Raw genomic sequence first — 27194 nt, forward strand, 5'->3', positions numbered from 1 at the left:
TAGGAATACTGTGCTTTGTAAAATATATGGCACTATTTTTAGAACCAACTTTTACCTTTATAGATGATGGCAGATCTCATGTTCAGAAAACAGGACTACGAACAAGCCGTGTTTCATTTACAACAGCTTTTAGAACGAAAACCAGGTAAATATCCACTGATTATACCTTCTAATGCAGTCAACTCCCTTTCTCTTCTTTTTGGCTGTTATGCTGCTTATTCCACACCTGCCCTTGAGCAGCTGAAATGGTTATAAGGAAAATGACTGGTCATTAAAGTGACTGGTCTCACTTTAGATTATGACCAGAGACCCCAGATGGGCCCTCAGATTCTGCCTGGCAGTCCTACTGTACTTCTCTAATGAATTCACTCACTCCATCCACCTTTTACACTTTCTCCTCTCCTCAAACCTCTGACACCCTTTCCCCTTTCCTTGTCCTCAGCTAGAAACCTTGCCTCCTACCTCACCGAGAAAACGTGAGCACCTGGAAGAGAACGTCTCCCTCTTCCTGTCTCCAAGGCTGCCTGCTCCCCAGCCATTGTCCTCCCCAGGTCTGCCACCCCACCTGCAGCAGCTGTTCCCTGTGGGCACTGGACACCTCCCCTCCCCTCCTGAAGGGCTTTACTTCTGCTGTTCTGTCTCTCCTGTACCATCATTTTCTTCCCAGTCAGCACATAAATATGCTGTGACACCTGCCCGCTTTAAAGACATTAGTAAATAAAACCCAGCTCTTAAGTCTCCAGTTACTCTCCCCTTCCAATTACAGCTCCGTTTTCCACTGTAGCAGATTTCCGCTGAAGGATTTCTGTCTGCTGTCTTCACTGTCTCCTCCACTCCTGCACTCCAGGGAGGCTGCTTCTGCAGGGTGGCCAGTGCCCTCCGTGCTGCCAGACCCAGGTCTGATTCTCAGTTCTATGCTTTCTGGGCCTGACATTGTACTTAGCACGGCTTACCCCACCCTTCATGAAAGACGTCCTTGCCTTGTCTTCTGGGATGCTGGACTTACCTGGTGTTTTCCCAGCTGACCGCTCTGTTTCACCCTCCTTTGTTAGATCTGTCTTCTCTTTATGACCTTTAAATGTCAGAATGTTCTAGACATCAGTTCTCAAACATTTTCCCCTTTAATACCTTCACCGCTCTAGGTGACTTCATCCAGGCCCCCGGCTTTACGTCCTGTGTCCAGTCCCGACTCATCTACACCACTGCCTATTTGCATTGCCACTCAGCTGCCTAGGAGGCTCTCCAGCTTAACATGTCCAAAATACAACACTGGATCTTTTCCTTCCCTCCAGATCTACTCCTTCTCTTTTTCTCCTTTCAGTAAATGGCATTACCATTTATCCATTTACTCCAGTCCCAAACCTTCTAGTTACCTTTGTCTCATCTTTTTTCTCATATACCACATCCAGTCTGTCAGCAAGTTCCTGTTAGCTCTACCTTCAAAATATGTCTAGAATCCCATCACTTTTACCACCTCTACTGCTGCCACCCTGCTCATTTCTCACACAGATTACTGCAGTATTCTCACAACTCACCTCTGTTTCTACTCCTTGCCTCCAAATAGTTTAGAAATGCTTTCAGCTGAAAGTAGCAGATACCCTCCCCCCCCATACTCTAGTGGCCTAAATAATTATGGCTTTTATTTTTCTCTTATGTTAAAGAAATTTAAAAGTAGATTGTGCCGGGAATGGCCCAGAGGTACCACGGTATCATCAGGAAGTCTGAGTCCTTCTGTCTTTTTCTTCTACCATCATTAGCCAAACTTGCATTTTAAGTATCACATCCAAGATGACCACTGCAGCTCTAGGCATTGATGTTCCTGGATGGCCAAGGTGGAGGTGGGCCAAAGGGCATACCTCCTCAGTGAGTCATCTTTTTTTTCTTTAAAAAAAACCGCCCTTTCTAGAAGCACCTCTGTAGCTGCAAAACAGAGTGGGAAATGTCATCTTCTAGCTGAACACAGCGCCACATAGAATAAAATCGGAACTCTGATAGTGAAGAAGGAAGGGATAGTAGATATTAGGTAACCAACAGCCCAGGCAGGTTAGTTCCTTGAGACTCTCCAGCTGCTGTTCCCTCTCCTTGGAGTATGTTCTGCTTTATTCCACTCAGAACTTTGCTCTCATGCTGCCTCTTCCTGAGGGTGCCCTTCCCCAGCCATCCTATGTCAATAACACCTCATTGCCCTCCATCCTCTTATCCTGGTCTTGGTTCTTTGTTTTATATTGCATTTGTAAAACAGAGCAAAACAAAAATTGTAAATAATAGATCATAAGCATCAAGTGGCCAGGAGCTGTGTCTTCACTGCTATGAAGATTTAGAACAGTTTTACAGATTTACTGTTCTAAATCTGGCTGAGTATAAATATTGGATGAATAGAAGAGTGGGAGGAGAAGAGGAAAGAAGGGAGGTGGGGGAAAGGGGGAAGGGAAGGGAATGTATGTTACTTATGTGTCAAAGTACTGGCTGAGAAGAGTTTGCGATCTCAGAGGAAGTCCTTGAGCTGTCGTTCAGTTCTTCCAACCCCTATGCCTTGTCTCAGGATGATGCCATGGGCAGTCAGAGCTGCCTGGGTGGGGCAGCGTGCACACAGAGGTGGGCATGCCTCAAGGAGGGCAGCTCAGAGAACCAGATACACTCGACTTGTTCCATTTACTAATGCTGTCACTTGCTGAAGGTTTGAATTTATAGAACAATCCCTTCTGCTTACAAATAAAACATTCCTAATTCCTAGTTAGGGCAAAGATTAAAAGGGAAAAATCTTGTTCTTATGGTGATGTCAACACTTTTAATTTCTTATTATTTTTATCATCTTTTAAGATTGTCTCCCACCTTTGGACTTCCTCAGGTCATGTCATTTCTCACATTGTCTGCTCCAGCTCATATATTCAGATGTTATTTGAAAGAGTGCTCTTAATTACTTTAACTTCATACCTTTTCTGCTTACTCCAAGTCTAAAATATGGGCCATCCTCCCACTTCATTTGCCCAAACCTTACTCATACTTTCTTCAGGCCTAAGTTGTCTTCCTGCCATGGCTTCTCTCTTGGCTTCTATACTCTGTTTTGTCTTTTTTTCCTTCTCTGAACTACTGTTTAAGGTAATACACGTAATATTTTCATTCTGACTATCTCAAGCTGTTCCCATACTGCAGCATTTCCCTCTGAGTCAGTGATCCAACCTGGTTTCTTTAAAGAAACAGACCTCTTTCCTTGTGAATATGTTTAAGCCATTGGTGGCAACAGCGCCGTCACATGTAAGATTTGAAGAAGCCCCTCATCTGTCACGTGAATTTTGTATCACCCAGGTTACTTGGCCCCAGCACTTTTTCCAAATACATAATAGTGGTGCTTTGGACTGTCTACTTAAAAACAAATATAAAGTGAATTATTTATTTATAAATTCAGTAGAACGAACTAGTACTCCAGAACTACCAAACAACATACAACCACCAGCATCAGGTATATTTCCAGGCACATAGATGGTGCAAAGTAATTGTTTACTGGTTGAATGGCTCAATGAATGACTGTGAAATACCAAGTTGTTTAAAAATACAAAGTTTTAAGTAAATTTTTATTGTCTATGTGATATTTTGTTTTTAATCTTGCATTCTATGCTTTATTCCTAATAGGATTTTATAAACTTATCCACTAGTCAATTTTTTCAGAATTATTCTAAAATCTGTGCATCTATACTTACTTTGTCATGTGTTATAGGTCATCCTCAGTAGCACATCTTATACTTTAAGGCTGTGTTTGAGCTTACTTCAGAAATGTACTGTCTAATTTGACTTAACCTAGCTAGTAGAAAATTCTCCATATAGATCTGATTACTGCTCTCTTGACAGATTACAAACCTTTTCTCTCTCAGAATCTCCAAATCATCCTGAGTTCTCCCCTTCCCTCACACTAATTGCTTAGCGAGTCCTATCAGTTCTCTCTGCTGAATAGCTAACTATCACATCCTGTCCATCTTCTCCTAGCCCACCACTCTAATGAAGAACTTTATTACCTCTCACCCGGACTAGTGCAGTTTCCCAGCTGATCTTCCAGCCTCTAGTCTCTTGCTGTTCCAGGCCATTGTAGGAACTATCATATTAATTCTAAAAAATCGAAAACTAGCCCTCTGCTTAAAATTTAGGGTGACTTTCCAGGGTAAAGTCTAAAATACAGCATTATTTTGATAATAATACACCCCAGGATTACCCTTCCATCTGTATTTCTTATCCTTCTTCCTCTACTTCAGCATCCAGCACTCTCCATGCTCTTCTCAGCCCTGTCTTTGCACATGCCACCTGCCCATGGAATGCCTTTGTTTGCCTAACAAGACTCAAAAGTCTGATCCTGTGTGAAACCTCTTCTACTTCCCCCAGGCAAAGTTAGGAATTCTGTGCATTGTAATTCCATAGCACTTCATACCTAATCACATCACATTATGGTTTTTCTTGATATTTTCTCACTGTTCATTAATAAACATTAACTAACTTTTCAGAATATAACACACTTCAGCTTTTGACAGATTTCTTAAGTGCAGAAATTTGCCTTCTGTCAGATTTCATGGTTAACCAAAAGACAAGTTAATGTAATCTAACTTATCAGTGGTAATTATAACTTCAACTAATAATGAATGCATTTCAGTAATATTGTAAGGTGATAATTATTCAAGAAACTGGCCTCCCAAGGTTGACTTTAGATAATATTAGTAATATTATATATCACACACATTAGCGGAATCATACAAACAGTTGGGGGCCAGAAATTTCAACATTTGCTTCCTGTCTAATCCAGTTTAGCTTCTAGATTCTGTGGCTTTATTATAGGGTAATCATCCTAGTTCTTAACAAAATATTTGGCATTATAGATATTACTATTGACATTTATAGTTTTAAAGCTCTTTCATGCTTTTATTTGGTTTCCATGGCACTCTGAAGGTCAATATTATAATCCTATTTTAAGAAAGTAAGTGATTCTAGACTCAGAGAATTTGAGTAATGTGCTGGAATTCGCATAAAGGATAAGACCAATATTCAAATACTCTTTCTGAAACCATATTCTTATCGCGCTCCTCTTTTTAGTGATACCAGAAGGCAGAGAGAACAGAATTTTGAAACCCAAGATTATGGGTCAAGAAAGGCAAATGGTGGGGGGGGAGCGATCAAGATGGTGGAGTAGTAGGATGTGAAGCTCATCTCCTCCCATGAATACATCAAAAATACCTCTACATGTGGAATGATTCTCACTGAATATCTACTGCATGCTAGCAGAAGACCTCAGACCTCTGAAAGGGCAAGAAAATCTCCACATAACCGGGTAGGACAAAAGAAAACAAGGAAGGAAAAAAAGAAAGTGAGAAAGGAATTGGGGATGGGACCTGCTCCCCTGGGAGGGAGCTATGAAAGAGGAAAGGTTCCTGCACCCAGGGAAGTCCCCTGATGGGGAGATCAGCTGGGACAGAGGGGGCGCTTCAGAGCCTCAGAGAAGAATGCAGCAACCGGTTTGCAGCAGCTAGAATGGAGAGAGACCTGCACAAATGATCAGTGCCACCACTCTGCACTCCCCAGCCTGAAACACGCATCTGCCAGTGCTGGTGGGGGCTGGGTGCGGAACCTCAGGCTTCGGAGATCAGACCCGGGGAGAGGACTGGGGTGGGCTGCATGGAAACACCCTGAAGAGGCTGGAGTCTGGTGCAGCTGCACCCGCGGGTGTACACAAAGGAAGCCTGGGCTGCCTTAGAGACCAGGCGCCATTGTGTGGGTGGTGCACAAGGGGAGGGGTGGGGCCCGCCATTACAGCTTTTTTTCCTGCGTGAGCTCTCAGGTGGCAAGACACAGCCTGCATGAGCTCCAAAAGCAATTGTGAGCCACCACTGTCCCCTAGGCTTCAGGACCAACTGTGAGCCACCACCGCCCCTGTACTTTAGGAGTGGTCTCAAGCCACCAACTCCGCCCTGCTGGACTCCAGGAGCAGTCGTGAGCCACCTCTGCTCCCATTGTGTGCTCCAGGGGTGCGCGTGAGCTGCCACCACTGCTGAAAACCCCACAACCAGACACCAGCTGCTGCATCTGTGCACCCCCTTCAAGGGGATAACGACCAGCACATACTGAGGAAAGTGGCGACAGGCATCCATACTAAAAACAGCCCTTGCACCAAAAATATTAAACCCACACGAGCTACATTGGGATGCTCCCACATATAAATAGCCCTCCAAGACCACTATAGATAACTGTTTCTCCTAAACTCACAGAATAAGAGAAACATAAATAAAATGAAGAAGCAGAGGAACCATTCCCAGTTAAAAGACCAAGAGAATTCCCCTGAAAGAACAAACAATGAAACAGATCTCTTCAGTCTAATAGACACCAATTTCAAAAAGGAGATAATGAAAATACTGAAGGAATTAAGAAAGTCTGTTGAAAGAAATGCAGAGTACTGTAAAAAGGAACTAGAAACTATAAAGAGGAACCAAGAAAAATTAGAAAACTCATTTGTCAAGACAAAAACTGAACTAAAGGCAATGAATAGCAGAAGAAATAAGGCAGAAGAATGAATAAGTGACCTGGAAGATAGAATAATGGAAATCACCCAATCAGGACAGAAGACAGAAAGCCAAATGAAAAAAAATGAAAACAATATAAGAGACCTATGGGATAATATAAACCATGCAAATTTATGGATAATAGGGATTCCAGGAGGGGAAGAAAGAGAATAGGGGGTGGAAAATGCATTTGAAGAAATTATTGCAGAAAACTTCTCAAACCTAAAGAAGGAAACAGATACCCCAGTACAGGAAGCACAGAGGTAGAAAATCATCCACACACAAATAAGACATCAAAACCAGCAGTCATGAGAAGAGGAGAGTACAAATACAGGATACTGAAAATGCATTTAAAATTAAAAGACCAGCAACTTAAAACAATCTTATTTATACATAGACTGCTATATCAAAACACAGTAGGGACTTCCCTGGCAGTCCAGTGATTAAGACTTCGCCTTCCAATGCAGGGGGTGCAGGTTCGATCCCTGGTCAGGGAGCTAAGATCCCAGATGCCTTGGGGCCAAAAGACCAAAATATAAAACAGAAGCAACGTTGTAACAAAATTCAATAAAGACTTTAAAATTGGTCCACGTCAAAAAATCTTTAAAGAAAAAAAAAAAAACACTTCATGGTAACCACGTACTGAAAATCTACAATAGATACAGAGAAAAGAAAAAGGAATCCAAACACAGCACTAAAGTTAGTCATCAAATCACAAGAGAAGAGAACAAAAGAGGAAGGGAAGAAAAAAGACCTACAAAAACAAATCCAAAGCAGTTAATAAAATGGTAACAGGACATACATATTGATAATTACCTTAGATGTAAACGGTTTAAATAGTCTAACCAAAAGACATAGACTGACTGAATGTGTACAAAACAAGACCTGTATATATGCTGTCTACAAGAGACCCACTTCAGATCTAGAGACACATACAGACTGAAAGTGAGGTGATGGAAGAAGGTATTCCATGCAAATGGAAATTTAAAGAAAGCTGGAGTAGCAATACTCATATCAGACAAAGTAGATTTTAAAATAAAGACTGTTACAAGAGACAGAGAAGGACATTACATAATGATCAAGGGATCAATCCAAGAAAAAGATGCAACAATTTTAAGTATATATGCACCCAACATAGAAGCACCACAATATATAAGGCAAATAGTAACAGCCATAAAAGGAGAAATCGACAGTAACACAATAATAGTGGGGGACTTTAACACCCAACTTTCATCAATGGACAGATCATCCAGACAAAAAAATCAATAAGGAAACACAGGCCTTAAATGACACGTTAGACCAGGTGAACTTAAATGATATTTATAGAGCATTACATCCAAAAGCAGCAGAATACACATTCTTCTCAAGTGCACATGGAACATTCTCCAGGACTGATCACATGCTGGGCCTCAAAGCAAGCCATGGTTAATTTAAGAAAATGGAAATCAGATCAAGCATCTTTTCAACCACAATGCTGTGAGATTAGAAATCAACTACAAGAAAAAACTGTAAAAAAACAAAAACACATGGCGCTTAAACAATATGCTACTAAAGAAGCAGTGGATCACTGAAGAAATCAAAGAGGAAATCAAGAAATACCTAGAGACAAATGTCGACAAAAGCACAATGATCCAAAACCTATGGGACACAGAAAGAGCAGTTCTATGAGGGAAGTTATAGCAATGCAAGCTTACCTCAGGAAACAAGAAAAAGCTCAAATCAACAACCTAACCTTACACCTAAAGCAACTAGAGAGAGAAGAGCAAACAAAACCTAAAGTTAGTAGAAGGAAAGAAATCATAAAGATCAGAGCAGAAATAAATGAAATAGAGTTGAAGAAAACAATAGAAAAGATCAGTGAAACTAAAAGATGGTTCTCTGAAAAGATAAACAAAATTGCTAAACCTTTAGCCAGACTCATTAAGAAAAAAAAGGAGAGGGCACAAATCAATAAAATTAGAAATGAAAAAGGAGAAGTTACAATGGACACCACAGAAGTACAAAGGATCATAAGAGACACTACAAGCAACTATATGCCAACAAAATGGACAACCTGGAAGAAATGACAAACTCTTAGAAAGATACACTCTCCCAATACTGAATCAGGAAGAAATTGCAAATATGAATAGACCAATCATAAATACTGAAATTGAAACTGTGATCAAAAAACTTCCAACAAACAAAAGTGCAGGACCAGATGGCTTCACAGGTGAATTCTATCAAGCATTTAGAGAAGACTTAACACCTATCCTTCTGAAAGTATTCCAAAATGCTGCAGAGGAAAGAACGCTCCCAAACTCATTTTATGAGGCCACCATCATCCTGATACCAAAACCAGACAAAGATACCAGAAAAAAAAGAAACCTGCAGGCCAGTATTACTGATGAACACAGATGCAAAAACACTCAATAAAATACTAGCAAACCAAATCCAACAATACATTAAAAGGATCATACACCATGATCAAGTGGGATTTATCGCAGGGATGCAAGGATTTTTCAATGTCCGCAAATCAGTCAATGTGATACACCACATCAACAAACAGAAGAATAAAAACCATATCATCGTCTCAGTAAATGCAGAAAAAGGTTTTGACAAAATTCAACACCGATTTATGATAAAAACTCTCCAGAAAGTGGGAATAGAGGGAACATATCTCAACATAATAAAGGCCATATATGACAGACCTACAGCTAACATCATACTCAACGGTGAAAAGCTGAAAGCATTTCCTCTAAGATCAGGAACAAGATAAGGATGTCCTCTCTTGCCACTTTTATTCAACATAGTTTTGGAAGTCCTAGCCGTGGCAATCAGAGAAGAAAAAGAAATAAAAGGAATCCAAATTGGAAAAGAAGCAAAACTGTCATTGTTTCCAGATGACATGATACTATACATAGAAAATTCTAAAGGTGCCACCAGAAAACTACTGGAATCCATCAATGAATTCAGTAAAGTTGCAGGATACAAAATTAATACACAGAAACCTCTTGCATTCCTATACACTCACAACGAAAGATCAGAAAGAGAAATTGAAGAAACAATCCCATTTACCATCGCATCAAAAAGAATAAAATACTCAGGAAGAAACCTACCTAAGAAGACAAAACACCTGTAATTCTGAAAACTATAAGACACTGATGAAAGAAATCAATGATGACACAAACAGATGGAAAGGTATAACATGTTCTTGGATTGGAAGAATCAATATTGTCACAATGACTATACTCCCCAAGGCAATCGACAGATTCACTGCAATCCCTAGCAGATTACCAATGGCATTTTTCACAGCCTAGAACAAAAAATTTTAAATTTGTGTGGAGACACAAAAGACCCAAATAGCCAAAGCAATCTTCAGAAAGAAAAATGGAGCTGGAGGAATCAGGCTCCCTGACTTCAGACTATTCTACAAAGCTACAGTCATCAAGACAGTTTGGTACTGGCACAAAAACAGAAATATAGATCAATGGATCAGGATAGAAAGCCCGGAAATAAAACCATGCACCTATGGTCAATTAGTCTTATGACAAAGAAGGCAAGACTATACAATGGTGAAAAGACATCTCTTTAGTAAATTGTGCTGGGAAAACTGGACAGTTAATGTAAAAGAATGAAATTAGAACATTCTTTAACACCCTTTTTTTTTAAAACATTTTTATTGGAGTATAATTGCTTTACAGTGGTGTGTTAGTTTCTGCTTTATGACAAAGTGAATCAGTTATACATATGCATATGTCCCCATATCTCTTCCCTCTTGTGTCTCCCTCCCTCCCACCCTCCCTATCCCACCCCTCTAGGTCGTCACAAAGCACCGAGCTGATCTCCCAGTGCTATGCGGTTGCTTCCCACTAGCTAGCTATTTTATGTTTGGTAGTGTATATATGTCCATGCCACTCTCTTACTTTGTCCCAGCTTACCCTTCCCCCTCCCCATATCCTCAAGTCCATTCTCTAGTAGGTCTGTGTTTTTATTCCCGTCTTGCCCCTAGGTTCTTCATGACCTTTTTTTTTTTATTTAGATTCCCTATATATGTGTTAGCATACGGTGTTTGTTTTTCTCTTTCTGACTTACTTCACTCTGTATGACAGACTCTAGGTCCATCCACCTCATTACAAATAACTCAATTTCGTTTCTTTTTATGGCTGAGTAATATTCCATTGTATATATGTGCCACATCTTCTTTATCCATTCATCTGTTGGTGGACACTTAGGTTGCTTCCTTGTCCTGGCTGTTGTAAATAGAGCTGCAATGAACATTTTGGTACATGTAACACCCTTTTGAAAAATAAACTTAAAATGTATTAAAGACCTAAATGTAAGGCCTGATGCTATAAAACTCTTAGAGGAAAACATAAGCAGAACACTCTTTGACATAAATCGGAGCAATATCTTTTTCATCCACCTCCTAGAGTAATGAAAATAAGTAAATGGGACCTAATTAAACTCAAAAGCTGTTGCACAGCAAAGAAAACCATAAACAAAACAAAAAGACAACCCACAGAATGAGAGAAAATATTTGCAAATGATGTGACTAACAAGGGATTAATCTCCAAAATCTACAAACACCTCATGCAGCTCAATAGCAAAAAAACAAACAACCCAATCAAAAATTGGGCAGAAGACCTAAATAGACATTTCTCCAAAGAAGACATTTAGATGGCCATGAGGCACATGAAAAGATGCTCAACACCACTAATTATTAGAGAAATGCAAATCAAAACTACAATGAGGTATCACTTTACACCAGTCAGAAGGGCCATCATCAAAAAGTCTACAAACAGTAAATGCTGGAGAGGGTGTGGAGAAAAGGGAACCCTCTTGCACTGTTGGTGACAATGTAAATTGATATAGCCACTATGGAGGATAGTATGGAGGTTCCTTAAAAAACTAAAAATAGAGCTACCATATATATGATCCGGCAGTCCCACTCCTGGGCATATATCCAGAGAAAACCATAATTCAAAAAGATACATGCTTTCCCAATGTTCATTGCAGCGCTGTTTACAATAGCCAAGACATGGAAGCAACCTAAACGTCCATCAATAGATGATTGGATAAAGAAGATGTAGTACATATATCCAATGGAATATTACTCAGCCAATTCAAAGAACAAAGTAATGCCATTTGCAGCAACATGGATGGACCTGGAGATTATCATATCAAGTGAAGTAAGTCAGACAGGCAAATATCATATGATGTCACTCTATGCGAAATCCAAAAAAAATGATACAAATGAACTTATTTACAAAACAGGAACAGACTCACAGACTTAGAAGACAAACTTATGGTTACCAAAGGGGAGACATTGGGGGGAGGGATAAATTGGGAGTTTGGGATTGATACATACACACTACTATATTTAAAATAGAGAAGGACCTACTTACTGTATAGCACAGGGAACTCTGCTCAATATTCTCTAATAACCTAAATGGGAAAAGATACATGTGTATGTATAACTGAATCACTTTGCTGTACACTTGACTGTACTCCAATATAAAATAAAAATTAAAAAAAAAAATAATGTAAGAACAGCTTTATTGATATGTAAAAAAAAAAATTTCTCAGACAAGCAAAAACTAAAAATACAGCAATACTAAATGTATCCTTAAGGAAATATTGAAAAGTCTTCTCTAAAAAGAAAAGAAGTAGGACTATATAGGAAAGAGAAAATCACAATTGGAAAGCAAATCACCTGAATAAGCCAGTACACAGATTAAAAAAAAAAATCAGAAGATTTCTGTGAAAGTGATGATAACCACAATGAACAGCAAAAGGAAGAACATGAAGATGTAAAAAGATGGGTGAGGAGAGAAAGAAAAAGTGGATTTTTTTTTTTCATTTCCTAGAATGTGTTTGAGCGTATATGACTACCAGTCTAAGGCAAGTAGATATAGGATGGGGTTAATATACTTGAAAAACAAGGTAACCACAAGTCAAAAACATGCACTAGATTCACAGAAACCAAAAAGAAGAGAACATAAGTATCATACAAAAGAAAATAATCAAACCACAAAAGAAAAAACAAAAAGAAAAAGGGACCAAGCAGAAATATAAAATCAACCGGAAAACAAGGTTAAAATGCAATAAATACATATCTATCAGTAATTACCTTAAATGTCAATGGAGTAAATGCTCCAATCAAAAGACACAGAGTGGCAGATTGGATAAAGAAAACAAGAGCCTACAATATGCTGCCTGCAAGAGGCCCACTTTAGGGCAAAGGACACACGTAGATTGAAAGTGAATAGATGGAAAAAGATATTTCATGCAAATGGAAATAAAAAGAAATCAGGAGTTTCATTGATCATATCAGACAAAATAGACATTAGAACAAAGACCATAAAGATAGATAAAGAAGGACACTATAATGATAAAAGGCTCAATACAAGAAGAGGATTTTATACTCATCAACATATATGTACTTAATATAGGAGCACCCAAATACATAAAACAAATACTAAAGGGGGAAATTGCCAAGAATACAATAATAGTAGGAGGCATTTACACCCCACTCACATCAATGGACAGGTCTTCTGGACAGAAAATCACTAAGGCTACAGAGATCCTAAATGATATAGTCAAACAGTTAGACTTAATTGATATGTTCAGGACATTACATCCAAAAAAACAGAATACACATTCTTTTCAAGTGCACATGGAACATTCTCTAGGATTGACCACATACTAGGGCACAAGACAGGCCTCAACAAATTTAAGAGTATAGAAATTATCTCAAGCATCTTTTCTGACAAGAATGGCATAAAACTAGAAATCAACCACAGAAAAAGAAATGAGAAAAAAACGATTTCATGGAGACTAAACAACATTGCTGCTAAAAAACCAGTGGGTAAACAAATCAAAGAGGAAATTTAAAAATATCTGGAGACAAATGACAATGAAAACGCAACCATACAAAATCTATGGGGTACGGCAAAAGCATTTCTTAGAGGGAAGGTTATAGCAATATAGGCCTTCCTCAAAAAATAAGAAAAATCTTAAACAGCCTAATCTACCACTTAAAAGAATTAGGAAAAGAAGAACAAACAAAACCTGAAGTCAGCAGAAGGAAGGAAATAATAGAGATCATAAAGGAAATAAGAGAGAGATTAAAGAAATAGAAAATATCAGTAAAACTAAGAGCTGGTTCTTTGAAAGAGTAAAGCTTCTGCACAGGAAAGGAAACCATAAACAGAATAAGAGGACAGCCCACAGAAAGGGGGAAAATATTTGCAAACTATACAACTAACAAGGGCTTAATTTCCAAAATATACAAACAGCTCATACAACTCAACAATAAAAAACAACCCAATTGAAAAATGGATAGAAGACCTAAATAGACATTTCTCCAAAGAATAAATACAAATGGCCAATAGGCACATGAAAAGATGTTCAACATCGCTAATTATTAGAGAAATGCAAATCAAAACTACAATGAAGTACCACCTCACACTGGTCAGAATGTCCATCATTAAAAAATCTATAAATAACAAATGCTGAAGATGATGTGGAGAAAAGGGAACCCTCCTCCACTGATGGTGGGAATGTAAGTTGGTACAGACACTACGGAAAACTGTGGAGCTTCCTGGGAAAACTAAAAATAGAATTACATTTATGATCCAGTAATCCCACTCCTGGGCATATATCCAGACAAAACTGTAATCCAAAAAGCAACATGCACCCCTGTGTTCATAGCAGCACTGTTCACAGTAGCCAAGACATGGAACAATTTAAATGTCCATTGATAGAGGAATGGATAAAGAAGATATGGTACATACATACAATGGAATACTCCTCAGCCATAAAAAAGAATGAAATAATGCCATTTGCAGCAACAGGGATGCAACTAGAGATTATCATACTAAGCGAAGTAAGTCAGAAAGAGAAAGACAAATACCATATAATATCACTTATGTGTGGAATCTAAAATACGACTCAAACGAACCTATCTACAAAACAGACTCAAGGACATAGAGAACAGATTTGTGGTTGCCATGGCAGAGGGGGCTGGAGGAGGGATGGAGTGGGAGGTTGGGGTCAGCAGAGGTAAGCTATTATATGTGGAATGAATAAATAGCAATGTCCTACTGTATAGCAGAAAGAACTATATTTAGTATCCTGTGATTAACCACAATGGAAAAGAATATTTTAAAAAGTATATATATGTGTAACTGAATCACTTTTCTGTACAGCAGAAATTCACACAACATTGTAAATCAACTATACGTCAATAAAAATTTTTTTAAAGGCAAATGATGATATTGTCAACCTGGATTATTTTGACATCATGTTAAAAGAGTAGATACAAAGCCTACAGAGGTTCCTTTTTTAATGATATTTTGCTAAAACATATGTAAAATTTGCCATGTTAGCCATTCTTAAGTGTATCGTTCAGTGGCATTAAGTACATTCACATTTTTGTGTAACCATCACCGTGATCCATCTCAAGAACTTTTTCATCATTCCAAACTGAAATTCTGTACACTAACTCACCATTCCCTGTAGGCCCTGGCAACCACCAGCTACTTTCTGCCTCTATGACTTTGATTCCTCTAGATACCTTATACAAGTGGAATCATACAGTATTGTCCTTTTTTGTCTGGCTTATTTCACTTAATATAATGTCTTCAAGGGTTATCCATGTTGTAGCATGTCAGAATTTCCTTTTCAAGTTGAATAATATGCCATTATATGTATATATCATGTTTTGTTTATCCATGCATCCATTGGTGGACATTTGGGTTGTTTCCACCTTTGGCTACTGTGAATAATGCTGCTGTGAACACTGGTATACAAATATTTGATTAGGTGCCTGCTTTCAGTTCTTGGGGATATATACCCAGAAGTGGAAGTGCTGGATTATACGGTATCTTCTCTTTTCTTGGAAGATAGAATCAGGATAAATTTCTTTTAAAAGTTTTTGTTTCTATGTGTGTTTTAATTCTAGGAATTCACCCTATCAAAGTGAATCGAATAGCTTATATAAATAAGGATTTTTATAAATTCCCTATTATGAGTCCTGTGCTAATTGAAACTTGTGAGCCCAAATATTAATACATAAAAAACACAACTATAGAGAAATAAAATGCGAGCCATCAATATAATAGAATATTGTGCAGTCACTAAAGTGTTTTTGAAGTCCATTTAATGACAATTGGGAAATGTTTACTATATAATGTTGAATGAAAATCAGAACCCCAAGTGTGACTCCAACTTTGTATATATGTAAGCAACATATTTCACTGTTTACATTTAAATATTTATAGATTGATTTTTACTCATAAATGTATGACAGGAAAAGTACCAAAATGTGGTAATCTCTAGTTGGTGGGAATATGAGTGATTTTTTTTCTCCTTTATACTTTCTGTACTTTTCCAAATTTTCTAAAGTGTCCATACATTATTTTCACTATCTTAAAATGTATTAACATGATTCTCAATATTTAGTATCTTAGTGATGAGAAAGAACTCAATAGAATTAGAAGAAGCCATTCTAGAAACCTGCCAGGAAATTATACCTGGGACTAAATAACTAGTTCTTTTTCCTTAGAAGAAGATAAAATAGGATTAAAATACTGGGACTAGTATGTTAAGATTATAATATGGTAAGCTGGTATCGAGTGTGTTAGGTACATGTACACCTTAAGGCAAGTCTGGAGTAAAGTTATTGCCACCCTAAACATTATCATCAAGGTGTACTGTTCTCACCCGCTTCCTAGCTGCAGTAAGTAGGAAAGCAGGTCTCAGAGGTAGACTTCTCCTGTGCAATCAAATTGATCCTCCTGAATTTTACATTTAAGAGTTTAGATTATACAGAGGCTGTTTCTAGAAGGTTTTGGTCCCCAGAATGACGAGTGAAAAGTAAGGCACAACAAATGTACATTTTTATAGATTTGCCTATATTGAACATTCTCTCACTGTGACCAGACCAACCCATCCCTTATCATTTGATAAATCATCCAGTGTCTGTACAGTCTCTTTAGGGACTTATAACCCCTAAGGCACTAAATTTAAATTTATATTTAAATTGCACTTCATTTGAAGCAAAGTATACTTTAATGAAGTAAGATTTTAACCATCAAAACAAAAGCTATAAAATGTCCATAACTGAAATGTTCTTTGTTTCTAGATAATTATATGACATTATCTCGTTTAATTGATCTCCTAAGAAGATGTGGAAAACTTGAGGATGTTCCGAGATTTTTCTTAATGGCTGAGAAACGTAACTCCAGAGCAAAGCTGGAGCCAGGATTTCAGTACTGTAAAGGATTATATCTTTGGTAAATTTATTGGCAAATAAATTCTACATATTAGGTTGTTTTCCTCATTATGACTAAAGTACAATATACTTTGAATTTTAAAAATTCTGTATTTTAAAATATAATAGTTTTATTTACCAAATAAATTAAAAATAAATTATAAACGACTTAAAGTTTGTAGTTAGTGACTGCAATAAGTAATTTTTTTAAAACATCTAACAAGGTATACAGGAGAACCAAATGATGCCCTTCGACATTTTAATAAGGCTCGGAAAGACAGTGACTGGGGCCAAAATGCCCTTTATAATATGATAGAAATCTGTTTGAATCCAGACAATGAAACTGTTGGAGGTGAAGTATTTGAAAATCTGGATGGAGACCTGGGGTGAGTAGTATTTGGCAAGTTACGCTTTTTTCCAGAAACACTTGTTAGGGATAATAAGCAAGGATATCTTATAAAAGAGAACTAAATTCCAGGATAGCACTAATGGCAGTTTAGTGAATAAATCATAGCTGGAATAACTGTTCTCTGAAACAAGCATGATATACTTTTAGAAAGTTTTCTAAATCAGAACAGACCTGCTATTGAAGACACTCCCCTAATTGCTCTGTGGAAAATAGAATGAATCATAGTGTGTGATTACCTCGGCAAAAATTGTCTGCATAATAATAATAATAATAGTAACTTCTTAACAGATGGCTCTCTGCCAGATCTTGGCTGTATACTTTATATGCATTGCCTTATTTATTCCCTTTAACAATGTGTGAAAAAGCTCCAAGTTAACCTAACGTGATGGAGTTAGAAAATGGTGGAGGCAAGATTTAGACTGAGTCAACCCTGGCCTCAGAGCTCCAGCTGTTGGCCACTGTGGTGCACTGCGGGTAAGTGGTTATACTTCTGTCAGCCTGCACTTGTTGCTTGCCCTCTCCTCAGGGTCAGGGAAGGCAGGGTGGGGAGTGTATAAGGGTGTAAGGGGAGTAGGAGAGGTCATTTCTGCCCCCAGGAGCATGCATGCAATTTACCTGGTCGGCAAGACAGTGTCTGAAGCCGTTCAGTCTGCAACAAAACAGAAGTGAGTTAAATTGATATTAAGTGTTGCAGGAATTCATAGAAATCATAGTGCAGAGCAGTCAGGGGGAGCTGCATAGAGGAGTGGGGGAAATGAGAACCCGACTGCTGAGAGGTTTCAGTGGCAGTCCTGAAGGCTTGGATTACAGAGACCATTGAAAGATTTAGAGCAGGGGAGAGGCTTTTTTATTTTTTGTTTGTTTTAGAAAGGTTAAGGTAACATTCTGTTTTGCAGCTATAGGCTGTCCCCATGGAAATCTTCAGCAATAGGTTGAAAATGCCAAATTTGTAATATAGAACTCAGAAGGGAGGTCACAGCTTGAGATACAGATTTGGGGGATAGGTGCTCAGAGTGGGTAGTTGGAACCCCATGAATGGCCTCTTTTCGAGTAGAATGTAGTGACGGAAGTCTGAGAACTAAATTTGAGGTGTGCTAACTTTTAAGGAGATTGGAGGAAGGGAGGTAAGGAAAGGGCAATGACTGGTGGAAAGAGAAGGAAACCTAATCTTATAGAAGAAACAAAAGGAGGGGAGCTTGAAAGAAGATTACCAACAGCGTAAAATGTTTTAGAGAAGGTAAAAGCCTGAGAAGAAGATCAATAGCTTTAGTGATTAGGCTTTAAGAATTTAATTTCCTTTCATTAATTGATTTATTTATGTATTATATCTGGGTGTGGGTATGTGTATAAGAAAATTGCTATTAGACATTCAAATTGTTATTGCACTTAAAATTTATAACCTTTTGACAAATAAAGAATTTCTTTTCTGAGAGCCTAATAGGCAACTGGGTGAGGAGCATTAAGTATACTTTATATGTCTGGCAAACTTAGATTCAAATCTATTAGTTATGTGACCTTTGGCAAATTACTTTATCTGTTGGAGCCTTGGTTTTCTCATATATAAAATGGATTCAATATACATTGAATGAAATAACACAGTGCTTGGCACATAGCAAGTGCTTTAACAAAGTTAGTTACTTTCTGCTCCCTCCTTTTTTTTTTAATTAATTATTTTTGAATTGAAGTATATGGTTGATTTACAGTATTTTATAGTCTCCCTTGTTTCTTTTGTTTTCTGAGTAGGTATGCTATTTGATAATTGTATGATTCTACTTACCCTGAATTCTAGTTTTATATTAGCTAAAATGAACACACTTACCACAGGTTGATAGTATCCAATTTTTGTTTTCAGTCTAAAGTGAATAAACGTTTAATGGTGTTTTATTGAAGCTATGTTAGTTTTGTTTTTAAAACTGTAACTGTGCTTTACTTTGTATTAGAGGAGAATGAGTGACATTCTTCAATAGGATTACTTTTAATCTGGTGAGAAAAATAGAAACCAATGTACCCTCATCTCAATGAATTTTACTTCATGAGTGATAGACATAGATTTATTTTTTATTGTATACAGTAATTCAACTGAGAAGCAAGAGTCTGTGCAGTTAGCAGTGAGAACAGCAGAAAAGCTCCTTAAGGAACTAAAACCTCAGACTGTTCAGGGTCACGTACAGCTTCGCATAATGGAAAACTGTTGCCTAATGGCTACCAAACAGAAATCTAATGTCGAGCAGGCATTGAATACCTTCACTGAAATAGCAACGTCGGAGGTTAGTAGATTTTCTTTTCCAACTTCATGTTAGCTTTCCTTGGTGGTGTTGAAATATGTACTTTAATTAGTTATTTGTTTTCTGAAGATTGACTTCATTATTTACTATTAAAAATTAGATACATAGTTTGGTATGATTTTACATCATGTACCTTTGTTTTCAGAGGAGGCGTTTTTACATGTTGATGTGTTACGTTTATCTCTATTAGAACAGTGAGTTCTAGGGAAAGGAAATTCTGCAAGAGGGCATAAATTAATTCTCAAGGGAATGGCTTTATCCTCTGTGTTGTAAGTGTAGCCTAGGTTAACTTACTAAGTGAAAACAAACACCTGGCTGCCTTGATATCTCACCTTTTCACTTACGTGAACTTGAAATTTTTCCAGCTGTAGAGCTAAGTGAGATCAGTACTGACAACTTATAATTCAGTCATGCGGATAATGATGTTGTTCTTTAGTGACACTGAAATCACCCCCTGCGATAATAATAATAAATATTAAATATTAATTAATGATAAATTATTTTATTATTATTAGATCAAAGGCTTTCTCCTCTTTTCAGCCCATTCAGATCCACTGCCCTTCTCACCCTCTGGGCCTTTTATTTTTCCTTCGCTCACACAGTGCTGTATTTCTCCAATTACTTGTTATTAAGGAAGGAATTCTAGGTACCCACCCCATCAACAGTTGGTAGTAGCTAGTTCTAAGCATGCACTTGGGATTTCATGTTCTTCTACTCACTGGTGCTGTAAGCCGTGGGAGACTCATCATGTGGGGCCTCTCACAGGATGTACAGAATTTTGCTGTGTTTTCTTGTGGTTCCGAGGTCACAGCAGCAGCAGTAAATGACCAAAACCTCCTACAGTGACCCCTCCCCCCTGCCTCCCAGGACCCTGGAGGGCTTTGGAAAACCTGCAACTCCTGTTGGTGTTTGGGCGCAAGTATCCATGGTGGCACTTGACCGCCACTGTAAGCCGCCCTGGGGACGAAACAGCAAGGCAGCAGCCGCCCAGCTCCATCCTCAAGCGGAGCCCTTCTGCTGACATTGAAGTAGTGCTCAGGGTGCTCCGTTGAATTGACTGTGCAGCAGCAGATGGATGACAGCAGAATTGACTGTGCAGCAGCAGATGGATGACAGCAGCTGACAGCACCAGAAATAGGGCTGTCCTGCAAGTCTAGGAAAATCTGTGAAACATGATAAAGCACCGTTGCAAGTAAGGTGTCAGAGCTCCCTAATGTTGTGAAGTAACATTCTATCATGTAAGGAGAGTTTAAACTGTGAGGTTTGAGAGAGAACACTAAAGGCAGTAAGTGACATCACAGCTGTTTCCTAGAGAGACTGTGCCAGTTCTTTGTTTTGCTGAGACTACATTTTTTTTTAAACATTCTTACATATGTGATTAGTAATATACGGTCCTCAAATCTGTTTACTGGCCATACTGTCCAAAGACTGATGTATGAATTGAAGCTTAGTAAGTGAATTTTTATCTTGCATTTTTCCCTTTTAACTCATAGGCTGCATATATTAAATACAATGAATATTCATTAAGTGACCAGTGGGTGCTGAGCATAGTCGGAATCACAAAGATAAACCACATATAGACCCTTTCTTCAAGTTTCTCGTAGTCTAGGGAAGATGAGACACGCATACTGAGTGTAATGCAAAGCAAAATCTGTTACATTCTGTCCTAAAGTTGCAAATAAAAGTGCTGTAGGACAGGGGCTCCCAACCCCCAGGCCGCGGACCGTCCCCAGCCTGTTAGGAGGCCTGTTAGGAGGCCTGTTAGGAACCGGACCAGCCAGCAGGAGGTGAGCAGCGGGCGAGCGAGCGAAGCTTCATCCGCCGCGTTCATGGCTCGCGTTACTGTCTGAACCATCTCCCCCCGCCACCGCCCCCCGCCCATGGAAAAATTGACTTCCACGAAACTGGTCCCTGGTGCCAAAAAGGTTGGGGACCACTGCTGTAGGAGATAGTATAAGGAGATCTGAGAGACCCTTTCCATGGAAGAAGGTATGATTTAAGAAGAACCAGGATAAATTGCATTTTCACAGGCAGAGCTGGAGGAAGTGCATTCTAAGTTAAGGGAAAAATGTGAACAAAGGCAGGGAGGCATCAGAGCATAGGGTAGATTCATTCACAGCACTATGCGGCCTTCAGATTGATTGAAAAATGACAGGAAGACATGGGAGGAACCAGTGGAAGAAGCATTAAACCCAAGCTAAAATGTTTCCACTTCCTTTCTTCCCCTCACCTTGAACCATAAAGGTACACTGTTTATAATAGAGCTATATTGTCCTTTGTGATGTGAACTTATTGCAGTTCAGAGTGACAGAGAGAGAAAAGCTGGCTGAACATCTTAGGATGTCCGCACCAGAAAAGGCATCATGGGCCTAGTGTAGGGGTTAGAATGCAAGTCTGCAGTTTTAGAAACCATTCTTCGGTTCACTCAGGAGTGATTTCAAGCTGTGAGGAATTGATTCATTCTAATCAAACTCAAGGTGTGTGATTTTTAAATCAGAGAGTTTATTTTTAAATGTATAGTGTGGGATATTTTTAGTATGTGAATAGGTCTGGATATTTTTCCAGGACCCTTCTCTTCTTGGGCTGTCCTAGGATCTGGCTGACAAATGCGTAGTAGGTCTGTATTTTCTTCCCTCTCTAGCCCTCCTGGGATGGGGGATACCGTTCAATAATTAATAATATCCCACACGTCTTCAAAATCTACTACCAAATTGGTTGTATTTGACATTCAAATAAAAAACTTTCTGCCATTCCTTAATCAGGAGAACAAATTACATATTGGGAGTTTATTGATAGACATAAAATTAGACCCAAGGAAGTTTTATATTCCTACAAACCGTGTTCATCAAACTAGTGAATTGCCCTTCTCTATTCCAGGGTTATTTCTGACTTCCAACCATGATCAGTGTTGGACATTGCACTTTTTAACCACTCTACTCTCCTTTTGTTCTTTATTAGTTACTGAAACTTGCTATCTTACAGTGCACCTTTATTATAGTCATGATATTATAATTTCTACATCACAGTTTCTCATCTTTTATTTATATTTTAAATGGAAGTCTTTCTCCTTATAAAAGCATCACGGTCCCTCTGCTGAAATTTGAGAAGCACTTTATCTTTATCAGACACATACACATAACTGCTTAGGTATGTTAGTTTTCTGGATAGATCGCTAATGGTCTCCATTTTATACCAATTCTTAATAGCTTGTTGGTTTCGCCGAGTGACATTTTCTGACTCTGAACTCTGTCTAAAAGAATATCGTCTTTTATAGTTACTATCAAGGAGCTGCAGACTCCAAATCTAAAAGCATATTTTAAGGCATGAGTTTATTTCATATAGTTTCCAAATGATTAATTAATTGCATGCCTTATTTATAACATTTCATTGACCAAACTTTATTGGGAGAAGAGGCTTTTGAATCAAATGAAAAGGGAGGAGGAAAAGAGCAATAGAAGTCAGTATAGATAAGGAATATCATTTGCAGGTAAATCGTTGTTATTCCTGTTTTATAGGTGAAAGAACTAAGGAGCCAGAATGCTGACTCTGAAACATAAATGTTCAATTAGGACTACAATGAGATAGAATTTTATTTTTTCTGTTTCTGTACAAAACCAAAACAACCAGTCAGTCTCATTAAAGAACAGGTTTTCCTAATTGTCTGGAATTGTGTGGTTACGGCACCTGCATTCTTACTGAACTACCTGGACCAGATGGTTCCTCCTGGTAGCCTGAGGTTACTGGATGTGTTACATAATGACCATATCACAGTATTTAAGTGAAGCCAGCAATAGAAGCCACAGGCCAGTCCTTATATTATGTAGCACTTGCTACTGTCCATGTGTTTTTCTTTTAAACATGGCACATTTATGTTTGTGTATCTGGGGGTGTCAACTCTTGTTTCCTTATAGAAGGATCATATTCCAGCACTTTTGGGAATGGCAACAGCTTATATGATCTTGAAACAAACTCCACGAGCCCGAAACCAGCTGAAACGGATTGCAAAGATGAACTGGAATCCTATTGATGCTGAGGACTTTGAGAGGAGTTGGCTGCTGCTTGCTGATATTTATATTCAATCAGCAAAGTACGACATGGCAGAAGAGCTGTTAAAAAGGTGCCTGCGTCATAATAGGGTAGGTGACTGAGGAGTGAAAAATAATTGGTAGCCTTTGTTGTATAAGCTTTCTATATAGGTTTTTATAGAGTGTTGGTCCATTTCTAGGGATTTCTGTGTGTTTTCAGAGAATTAAATGTTTGTTTTTACCACGAACAGGAAGTAAACATTAGTAATAAAAAAGAAGCCATTTGCCCTTGAAAATAAAGAAAGAGAGATTGCAGTTTCAAGTTTCAGCTGTGGTTTGCCCTACTTTCAGAAAGTGTTTTGTAATGTCAAGCGTTTGCCTGTGATTATCCATCTCATCCCAGAACTAATGAAAGTTGCAGAAGAGCATTAATTGCGGACGTCTGTCCCTCCTGTTAAATACTCCTGATGAACTGACTGCAGCTGCATGTTGTTTTCACATTATTAGAATCCACTCTGCATAATATAATTTGTAGGGAAAAGTGTTTTAAGCATTTAATTTGATTTGTTTAATGAAAAGTCCGTATCATTAGGTATAAAACTGAAAATCTTCAAGTCCTTAGAATTTAAGGCTCTTTACTAACAGTGCATTTTGGTATTTAATTGCCCAGAAAAGGGTGTCTTTTTATAACATGTTTTAAGTTAAGAATTTGTTACTATTTATTGAGAAATAATGGTGCTCAACTTAGAAACTTGAGGATATTTATCTTTATAGAGTCTTATCAGTTACTTCAAAATCTTAATCACAGCAAATCTATGTTTTATTCCCTTTGAGCCAGTTAGATTACAAAATGGATCATTTGTTTTTCAAAGAGGAGTCATGATCATCTAATACTATTAAGTTATTTTCTTGGGGACTTTAAAAACCTAAAATATCAAGCCATTTATCAATTTATGTAATTATACATGTAATTTAAGTTACATTGGCCTTAAAAAAAAGAATACTTATTAATAGGCTCTGAAAAATCTAAACTGCCAAATAACTAACCCTTACATGCCTAATCTAGGATTAAGCAAGATTTCATGGGAATTAAAGTTTCAATGCAGATAGAATTTCAATTTGCCAGAATGCAGACAGCAGTACATTGCATGGTTGAACATGACGGCTGCTTTAGAGGTGTGAGCCCTACTGCTTAGGCATGACAATATTGGAAGCCTGAAATTCAGGAACCAGAGCTTAGAAACTTTGAATTATATAATTAAAAAATGGAGATCATCCAGATCTGGGGCAGGAAATGTGCAAGATGACACTAGACCATCTTGTCATACCAGATGGCAAGGAAGCTATCAGTGATAATTGGAGTCATGTCAGGGACTCAAGAGCCAACTTGAGGACACTCCCACTCGCCAAAGTTGAGACACTTTAGATATCAGTAATAACTGCATTGCGTTGGAACACACCAAATATGTCTAAGTCCATGAGTTTACAAAGATCTAAAAAAGAAAAAAAACCCTAATTGGTCACCACTGAAATATGCTAGTAAACTGACTTATTTCTAAAGCTGGCAAATGAAGGGAAAGAATTAAGCATCTATCCTGCCTTTTCTGTATGAACAATACTGCTGGGAAACAAAATAGTGGAAAAGGAGTTGTTTCTCATTACAGATGTGTTTTCCAGCTAATAAATGAAGAAAGAATGATAGAATGTCACTGTTTTCCAACCATGATGAATTAATGAATGGGTATAACATCACAAGACATTACGTGCCACGTGATGGAAGAACACACCATCTATGAGAGGGTCAGAGTGGGGTGACACAGGTGAAACACTCACTCCAGGTCTGAAATTTAAAGGAGCACTTAAAATCTCAGTAATTATCGGGACTTCCCTGGTGGTCCAATGGCTAAGGCTCCGTGCTCCCAGTGCAGAGGGCCCAGGTTCGATCCCTGGTTAGGGAACTAGATCCCACATGCCGCTACTAAGAGTTCGCATGCTGCAACTAAAAAAAAAAAGGATCCCGCATGCCACAACTAAAAAGATCCCACATGCCGCAACGAAGATCCCACGTGCTGCAACTAAGACCCTGCACAGCCAAATAAATAAATAGATAAATAAATAAATAAATATTAAAAAAAAAATCTCAGTGATTATCTTAGTTAAGTGATGCTGCTATAACAAAGTACCATAGACTGGGTGGCTTATAAACACCAGAAATTTATCAATATTTCTCACAGTTCTAGACGCTGGAAGTCTAAGATTAGGGTGCCAGCATGGTTGGGTTGTAGTGATAACCCTCTTCCTGGTTGCAGACTAATGAGTTCTCACTGTGTCCTCACATGGTAGAAAAAGAGGGCAAGGGAGCTCTCTGGGGTCCCTTTTATAAGGTCACTAATCACATTCAGGAGGGCTCCACCCAAATGACCTGTTACCTCCCCAAAGCCTCACCTCCTAATACCATCACATTGGATGGTAGGATTTCAACATATGAATTTGGGGGAACATAAACACTCAGTCCAATGTAGTGATCAGGATGAATGACATTTAATGCAATATTTTTTTAAAAATCAAAGTATCAAAAGGTAAGACAGGTAGGATCTTACAGTGCTGTGCTGAGCTATATTGAAGCCTGAAGCAAAAAGGGAAAACGTGTGCCCTGATCCATGTTTGTGTGTATTTTTTAATGGTTAATAGTTTTCATGAAAATATTAGTGATCTATCTTCTTGCATTAAAGTAAGGAAAGTAAAATTATAATAAATAGAAAAAATATTCAAATTTAAAATAATGCAGTGAATTTTAATATACCTACTTTTCTATTTTTCGATTTTTTAAAATTAACACTCTGGGAAAAAATAGCAATTAAAAAATACCTAAAAACATGTATACAGCATTGTGCATTTTTGCTTTTTCATAAGGAGCAGTGTGACTCGGTTGAGCACTGATCTATGAAGTAAGTAGTTTCACCTCTTTCTCCGCAAGTTAAAATCAGATACAAACCTCTAGATCGAATACAATTTCCAGGAAATACCAATGACATAGGAATACATTATATAACTACTATAAGGATGCATTCACCTAAATCTGGGCTGTGAGAAACTCTAGGATGAACATTCTTGTTTCTTCTACATTTAATTGCAAGGAAAGAGACAGAGACACAGAGAGGAGACTTCTAGGTCAAAAGGAAGTTTAGGGACATTTCAACCAGTCACAGTGTGTGGCCCTTATTTGAATCCTCATCCTAACATGCAAACAAAAAAGTATGTTAAGACTATTTGAAATTTGAACAGTGACTGGATATTTGGTGATATCAGGGAGTTGTTACATTTTAGGTGTGATAATTTGTGGTTATGTTGAAAGAAAGTCCTTATTTTTAAAGAGGCATACTAAAATATTTATGGGTGAAATGGTGTATATGAGGGTTTTTTTTCTGATAATACAGAAGGACAAGTGTATGGAGTAGTGAAACAGTATCAGTCAGGAGTTCATTGTTGAAGATACGGGTTCAGGGGGTCCATCATACTGTTATTTCTGTATGTGTTCGAATTATTTGTAATAAAAAGTGTACATGTATATGTATAAAACATCTCCTTCCCTCTCACCCAAACATCCTGATTCTGTAGGTTTGGGATAGGGGCTTGGCATCAGAATCTTTTTTTAAGTCCCATATATGATTGGATTGCATAGCCAAG

General features: G+C 38.1%; 1 protein-coding gene across 12 annotated transcripts in view; it reads left to right on the forward strand.

The window, feature by feature from the left end:
- TTC21B (tetratricopeptide repeat domain 21B) overlaps positions 1–27194 on the forward strand; it is a 98645-nt gene that overhangs the window by 52426 nt on the left and 19025 nt on the right. For 10 of the 12 annotated variants that reach the window (XR_014245540.1, XR_014245541.1, XR_014245543.1 and 7 more), the window contains 5 exons: positions 64–145; positions 16660–16810; positions 17013–17174; positions 19269–19464; positions 23394–23618. Coding sequence is in view for 4 of the 12 variants with exons in the window: in XM_082395231.1 (XP_082251357.1) it covers positions 64–145; positions 16660–16810; positions 17013–17174; positions 19269–19464; positions 23394–23618 (816 nt within the window). In the remaining 8 variants the exon portion in view is untranslated. Of the gene's footprint in view, positions 1–63; positions 146–16659; positions 16811–17012; positions 17175–19268; positions 19465–20349; positions 20552–23393; positions 23619–27194 lie in introns of those variants that run through there. The other 2 variants (XM_082395229.1, XR_014245542.1) reach the window with 2 other exon arrangements.

This window comes from Balaenoptera borealis (genome assembly GCF_965194805.1).
Source record: "Balaenoptera borealis genome assembly, chromosome: 6".
NCBI lineage: Eukaryota > Metazoa > Chordata > Mammalia > Artiodactyla > Balaenopteridae > Balaenoptera > Balaenoptera borealis.